Here is a 7,862-nt window from a genome sequence, read left to right on the forward strand (position 1 = left end):
GTGATCCTCCGGGCTCTGGTGGGATTTCCCGGTGTGAGCTGGCCGGGAGCGCTGGGAACGGGTTCTCCTCCCAGTCCCTTCCGAGTCTGTCCCGCCTCCCGCTGTGTAGCAGGGCCCAGCTGAGGTGAGTAGGGAACATGAAGTGTCCGTAAGGGACGTTGCTGCCCCTGGCACCTGCCCTTGGAGTCCACGTTGTATTTCGAGTCACGGGATGATAAGAGGAAACTATGTCTGCAGAATTTTGCTTTCCCAGCTCTTGTCTGTGAAAGTGTGGGTAAAGAAGGTACGCAATTTGATTTCTTCTGTATCTGATGTGCTGTTTCTAGCAGCAGTTGTTTCAGGTATTTTCATTTTGCATTTCAGCTAAATACAATTCTGGGTGTTACTTTTTCAGATACGGATGAAATTTTTTCCCAATGGTTTTATCTGCTCTACTGATCTGAGACAAATTTTAAACATGTTATTTGAAGTGGTTTAGCATGATCCTACACCCCATGACCGAGGAAGGTATTTAGAACTTGATTTCAAAAAAAAAAAAAACCCAAAAGCTGCATCATAAAGTTCATGTAAACTGAGTTGGTCTGTAAGCTTATTCTGAAAGTTGGTTACTTGGAAGAAATGCTGGTTAATTAATGCCCATAGTGAACTTGGGTTGATCTAAAATAGGAATGTTTGTTGTTCTTACTGCCTTCAAGTGTGGAAAATGTAGTTATGTGATGGAAGGCCAGTTTTCAGAATTAAGAATTATTGAGCAAAAGATGGCTTGTGGAGGCTGTCCCTTAGCAGATGAGCACCATACTGGGGTTTGAGGCCTTGGTTCAATTCTCCACTCTTGCTGTTGGTGTCCTGGATGACCGTGATGTGATGTGATGTTTCCTTGAGCCTAGTTTATACCACGTTTAACTTTGAAATCTGAAGATTTGAAGCTGAATTAAAGAATACTGCTACTATAAATTGCTTGCCCATGATTTTGAATTGAGACAAACTTTCTGCAGGTTGAAAATTAATGATTTTGAAAAATACTGTTGATGTAATTGTCAGAGAGGACATCCTTTAAGCAACCAGAAGACAGTGTTGTGGTATGTTTGGTACCTGTGGATTCTTGTTGCTATGGGCGAGATTGTAAGAAAGTAAATGGATTCCTGTGATTTTTTTTTTTTTGATCTCTAGACTTTCTTCTGAGGTGACCAGTTATGGTAGCTGTCTTGATAGATGCGATTCAGGTGTTCTTCCTGTAGTGGTCTGAAAAAAAAGAAAGAGGCACCACTGGATAAGTATGTGAAATCAACAACAGTAATTCAGATTGTAGAGCAGGGAGAGTTTCCACATAACTACAAGCTTGGTGGAGGTAGATACAAAGACAGTCTTTGATCTGTACACATACAGAAGCTGTCTGAAAGGGGCTTCTACCCTCCGCCTGTTTGTGGTCTTCCTTTTTTTGGGGAGCAGTGTTGCCATTAGTAACACTGTGACTCCTACTTACTAGCTAGTGAGCATGTTTGTTGAGGTCTTAGAATAAATTTTACTTCAGTTAACCTTGTTCCCTGGCTGAAGCTGAAGTAGCATCTCATCCTAACTTGTTGATTCTCTAAAAAACAGGAAAGGAGGAGATGGTTGCAGTGTATTTTCCATCAATACCCATATAATGGGTTGGAATTTCATAAAGGATCTTGTTTGTAGAGACGCTACATAAACGGCATAGGTGGTTAGTGATTATCGCAGCTCAGTGATAGTCAAAGTCTCTTAGTAACTAACAAACATAAATTGTTTTATTAAAAACAACAAAATGATAGTATTTTTCTGACAATCTACAGTAGTTAATACAATAATAATTTGAAACTCATGCTTGAAAATACAAAATAGTTCTAAAAATCTATGAAACAAGATTGAACAAGGTCAGATCAATGAGCGTATAATTCTTACTACCTTTTAAAGTGTACCTTACTCTCTTGAATAGATTTTTCTAGAGAAGTCTGTTTCCTATGTCATCTATGTTTTCTTTACATTTTTAAATGCAGGGTGGGAGGTTACTTAGCTCTTTGCAGGTGAGCTTGATAGCACTGTTTATAACTTTGCCAAATGTAAATAGTTGATTTGAAATTTTTGATATTGGTGTTTCTCTTGGCAAAACGTGTGTGTGAGAGTATGTGCTTTGGTTTTGTTCCAACCAAAGTGTTGCAGCATCAGTTTTCAGAAACAGGACTTAGACAAAAAATAACTATTTGAAAAACAAAGGCCTGGAGACCTGTCTTTTACATATTCCAACATGCCTGTGCTCCTGAATGAGGACTTAAAATTTATCAGGCCCAGGTGTTAGGCATTCTGTTGCAAAGCTGTTCAATTTCAGACAAATTGCAAGCCTTCAAAATGTTGAAATTCACAGACATTCACTAGAGCCTTCAAGAATACTGACCTAGCTGATTAACTTGATGTTATGTTCCAGCTCAGGTTTCAGTATGATTTCGGTGTAGCTGCTGCAGGTCCTCCTATCTTGAGATAGCATCTTCTGAATTCTCAGTGTTCCTTTGCTGTTGGACCAGAATAGTTTGATCTAAACTCAGAGGTGGGTGAGGAGATATGCTAAGAGTGAATGAGTGCCACGCCAGGAGAAGGTTGGGGCTGGGTGATGGAAAAGAATGAGCCTCCCTGATGTGGTGGTCAGGAGACTGTCTCCCCACGAACACCTGGGATGTGACCCAGGTTCTAAGTTCATCTGAAACTGTTCATTTGCTGTTGGTGCTCGTTAATATGCCTTTCCTTCCTCCTCTTCTCCTCATCCTAGTATTGCTCCGTAGTCAGGATAAAAGCCTCTTGTGTCTTGCTAGGGATTGTGAGCCATATCTTCCACAGTGCCTACACATAAAGAGGGGTTGGCAGAAGCCTGTCTCCTATTGCAGATACATACGGTTTAACACTTCTGTCTGAGAAGTAATGAGCCTTAAAAATGGAACTCCTCATAGCTATAAGGGTGAATTCTCTTATGCCACTCCATTAACTCTGTGGTACAAGTTTTTGTGGTGGATCCACAGACTTTGTATGGAAACAGCCAGGTAGGAAAAAAACATGAGATTCAGCATATGATGGCACATGAGTCTTAATTTTTTCTGTTTGTTTTTTTTTCCCCTGCCTCATTGTTTTGTTAATTAAGATTCCCTAAACTATCTTAGTTCTCCTCTGAGATCTGTAGGTACTATTATACAGTCCTGTTTGTGGAAATGGTATATGGACCACCCCTGACCCACCAGAACAACTCATTAGCCATCAGGCCTCAGCTGGTGTGATCAGTCAATGCTGGCAATCCCTTCTCCCAGCGCTGTTGAGGAGTATGGAGGCAGTAGGCAGTAGTTTGGGAGAATACTAACCTGTTACAGGTCTCGATAATTGACTACTCTCAAATGCTATGTTTATAAGAGGTGTCTTCACAGGAAAATACGTCATGACCAAGGGATGGTCTAAAGACCCCGGTGAAATATAGTGCCTGTCAGACAAGTTTGTCTGTTGCCTGTGTACATCCAAAGTATTCCCTGGAGGAGGCAGCTACTATGACTTGGCTGCAGAAGTTGTTCCAGGATCAGCAGTCTGCTTCTGGCAACCTCTTTTCCAGTCGAAACTCTAGAATGTGAAGGGCATCAGTCACCCATGTGCCTTTGTCCTGTAGCTCATCCATGGTAAACCCAGTGCTCCTGGATCTCCTGAGGCTCAAGTATGTGCATGTTTGCTGTAGGGCTTGTCCTGTAATAGGGAAGGGCCACAGGATGTAGTTGTTCTTTGGTCCTGAAGACACAAAATTGAGATTTATGTAATATGCTTCACTAGTTCTATATGTTGCCTAATCCAGTTATATGCCCAAATGGGGAAAGAAGCTGATGGCAAAAAAAGGAAGTAAAACAACAGACGATATATATGTTGAAGTGTAATGTTCTGGCTCATAATGATATCCACATCAAATGGCGAATATCTCAGCACAAATGTCTTTAGTATTCTCTGTTTCTCTGGTCTCTTTCATTAATCTTGCTGTCATGAGCTATGGTCTGTGAGCTTTTAGCTTAAAATCTGTGTGTTGTAGTTTCATCTTTCTGAGCAGTTCAGCTTATTTTAAGTTTGCAATTCAGGTTCATGTTCATTTGAAGATTGTTCTATCAGTATATATTTGAAGAGCTTTATTTTGCTGTTCAACAACAGTACCTTGGAGTTCTGTAAATCTACTACGAGGGGAAAAATTAAATGACTGCACAAGATAGTGTGTTGATATAAATTGGCATTCCTCTATACAATTGTAAATTAAGGTCATTGTTTCTTAATGAGATAAAATAGCCTGTAAAGTAATGCCCCTGCCTCTTTCAAAATCTGTGGCGAATAATTTTAGTAAGATGGTAGAAATAACTTCATTTAAAAAAGAATTTCTCTTTACATAGCAGTTCATCCTAAAACTCCGCTCTTTTGGGTGCATGGAGGTTTGCTGTTTTAAGTTGAATATTTCAAAAAGGCTTTGTTTAGATTGTTAGCTGAAGGACCAATTCTAAAGTGCTGAAAACAGAAACTGTTGAGAAGTGAAGTACATATACAGAGGGACTGACTACAGCAAAGCTTAGTAGCGACTAATTTGTAGGCACTCCTGGCTGCAGGAGTGGAACTGATAGCTCCGAGTTGCGTGCCGAAGAGCTGTCTGTAATCCTCAGAGATTTGGCTACACAGGAATGAGTTTACGTAGCTACTGTTTAGATTGTGGCAGTAAGTGAACTCCAGTGAACATCAAAGAAAGCCCAGATACTTAAGGGACTGTCTTGTATTTTGCATTAAACAACTGTTGGATAAAATATGGAAACTCTCTTGAAGTGGATGCCAGGTCCAGAACTTGGCACTTTCCAGGTGTATGTCCCTTGGACTCTTGATTTGTGCTTGCTGTAGCTTCCTTGCTCTGGCCCCAGGGGTCTGGCAGTCCTTAGGACGAGCTGCAGCAGTGTGGGAGGAGCGTGTCTCAATTTGATGAACGAACCTGTATCTCTGACATAGTCTTCAAACTCTGTCAAATGCAGCATTGTCTGTATATTTATTGCCCTTTGAATGTAGCCACCTGAAAGGCTCCCTCGGGAAAGTTGGTCACAGTACATTGACTTTGCAAATCCTATGGATTTGGGTGTTTAGATATATCAGTGTAGGACTGTAGCAAGTATGATTGTGCGCAAAACAATTTTAGCTGTCTTGGGAACTTGAGGATGAAAATGTAAGTTTAAGATACTTTGTGGAACTAAACTTTTTTTTTTTTTTTCCTCAGTCATGCATTTTGACCGAAAGGCCTAGCGTAATCAAGACTTGTAATTGCATGTAAACCTTTTGTGAGTTTAAGCATAAATGTACTTAATGGTGAATTTCTCTTTTGTTCTGTTTTCAGTCTCTACCCGGGAGATTAGGGTCTGCTGTGCCGAGGTGACAAAAGGTGTGAGGAAGGGCAAAAGTTTGTATGCAGAAAACGAACAAGTTCAACCTGTTGATGCTAGAAATATGAGGACCTGTAATATTTCAGTGTTGGTTCAAGGCAGGTGATATTATGGCAAAATATATCTGTGATCTAGCTGTTGATGTGAATTATGGGTTCCTGTTTTCCCAGTGCAGAAGCAGCTTAGGGAGCCTTGAAATAACAGTTTGTTCTTGGGAAGAAGGGCTGTTACTAACTGCCATTAGCTGAAGTGTGTGTGAAGAGGGGTCCTGAAGTCTTGGGTGGGTAGGGCTGATCCTGCTGGGATAGAAAAATAGTTTTAAAGCGTTAAGCACTTTCTGCTGCCTGAAAAGTCAAGAAATACAACAATTCTTTAATTGTGAAGCAATGAAGCTGATCTCTTGGGAGTTCCAAATGAAGATGATAGTCTTTGCAACAATTAAATGACTGGCAGGCTTCCCTACCCCTCTATTTTTTTCAAATCTGAGACCAAAGTCTGTAAACTTTGTCCAAGTGAACACATTGGCAAACAAGAAACATTTCTGAAGTTTAGTGTTTATAGGTCTGATTTTGGAATAAAGGAATTTAAAATTGAGTGGATCTAAACTGAGAACCAAAATCAACCTTACTCTAGTTTAAATTAATTTAAAAATAACTTTCTAGAGTTTTTTTCTCAATGCATATTTTAATTATAATGAGTAGGACAAAAACATACATTATTTTAATTGCACAGTCTAAAAACACATGAAATGAACCACATCAATAACTGAAATCAATAGACTGTTTTGTTGATTGTGTAAGTATTATGGATCTTCATTTATAACTGTAAATTAAACATTAAAGATTCTTAGCATCTTAAAGTGAAATATCAGATATTAGAAGTATCTTATACGTTGCTTCCCAAACTTCTGAAGAATCAATATCTAAGGCAAAAATGTAAAAATAAGTTAAAGTATACTCTGATAAGTAACTGATTTTATCAATACATTTATGTGTGTTTAAATGGTTGTGAAATATCTATTGCAAAAGTTTAGAACAATAATACCATAAAAATTAATTCAAATTTGCTGACAATGTAAACTTCAACTTACTTGGTAACATGAATTTATTGACGTCTTGTATTCAAATCTTGAGGTTTTTTTTTTGTTTTAATTTTTTTGCATACAACCCAAATTTTCTACTCACATGATAACTTTTAAAAATGGTATAACCATATGCTTATATACGTGCAGGCATTATGTATACTTATATATTATAACAATGTAATATAGACACGAGGCTTTGTTACAGTTTAGAATTTTTGTTTTTATGTAGCTTGAAAATGGGTCGTCGCTCCTCGGACACAGAAGAAGAGAACAGAAGCAGAAGGAAGAAGAAACACCGCAGGCGTTCGTCTTCAAGTAGTTCCTCAGACAGCAGAACATACAGCCGTAAAAAATCTGGAAGGAAATCAAGGTCAAGGTCGCGGTCTCGAGATCTCCAGTCTCGTTCTCATTCTTATGAGAAAAGGTGCATTTGTAGTAATTTACAGTCTGTTCCAGTTGTTTACAAATTGGGCTCTTTCATGTTATGGTAAAAAGCCAGAGGTGTTTGAATCCAATGTGTGGTCATTTCTAGATTGGAAATTTATAGCAAAGTTTGCTCTGAATCTTGGAAGATATGGCAATATTTCCACTTACGTTTAAAGAAAAAACCCAAACCACCACCACCAACCCCAAAACACCTCCCCCCCCAGTACAAAACAAGTATATATTGAGAGCCAAAGGTAACTTCCTTATTAAAACAAAAAAAACCCCCAACCAACTAAAGTAACTTTTCCTTTATTTTCCTTCAAAATAATGAATTTTTAATCTCTTTTTGTAAATATAATGGTTCATATATTAATGACAGTTGGAAAAGTAGTTTCATTCAACTAGTTATAGATTATTCTGTGTTTCTTTTTTCTGTTGTGATAAACCAAATGGGTCTTTCCAGACAACAAGGTAGACTTTCTCAATATAAAGATTTAGGGTGATTTTGCAGTAGGTCTATAAATTTGCTGCAAGGGCTAGTTTTCACCATTATTCTTGATATTTCTTATGTGTACAGGATACAGTAGTCAGTCAGGTGTTTAGCACACGGATTGTGTGGCTATGTCTACCAATTTTTTCTTGAGCTAACATATTTCCTTCATCAGAGGCCCCTTTAAATACCTGACCTTTTAAGATATCCTGGTTATCCCTGTCTGACTTGCAGTGATCCTGGAGTCAAACTGAACAAGTAGTGGTCAATTTATTAGTAAGTGGAGCTGGAAAATACTCATCGTGTCTAGCTGCACTGTAAATATATTAGAAACTGCTTGACAAACCCTTCTTTAGCTGGCAGAAGAGTGTGTCAATGAGGGGCAAGGTGGCTGGTTGGGGGGGGTGTGTTTTTTTTCTTATTT

At 38.7% G+C, this 7,862-nt stretch overlaps 1 protein-coding gene across 1 annotated transcript in view; it reads left to right on the plus strand.

The window, feature by feature from the left end:
* Positions 1–494: 494 nt before the first annotated feature.
* Positions 495–7,862, plus strand: part of RSRC1 (arginine and serine rich coiled-coil 1) — an 81,613-nt gene continuing 74,245 nt past the window's right edge. Inside the window, exons 1-3 of the mRNA XM_035890042.1 lie at positions 495–507; positions 5,393–5,540; positions 6,752–6,946. Coding sequence (XP_035745935.1) covers positions 495–507; positions 5,393–5,540; positions 6,752–6,946 — 356 coding nt within the window. The remainder of the gene's footprint in view (positions 508–5,392; positions 5,541–6,751; positions 6,947–7,862) is intronic.

Source organism: Egretta garzetta, unplaced genomic scaffold (genome assembly GCF_000687185.1).
Source record: "Egretta garzetta isolate BGI_Z169 unplaced genomic scaffold, ASM68718v1 scaffold172, whole genome shotgun sequence".
Classification (NCBI taxonomy): Eukaryota; Metazoa; Chordata; class Aves; order Pelecaniformes; family Ardeidae; genus Egretta; species Egretta garzetta.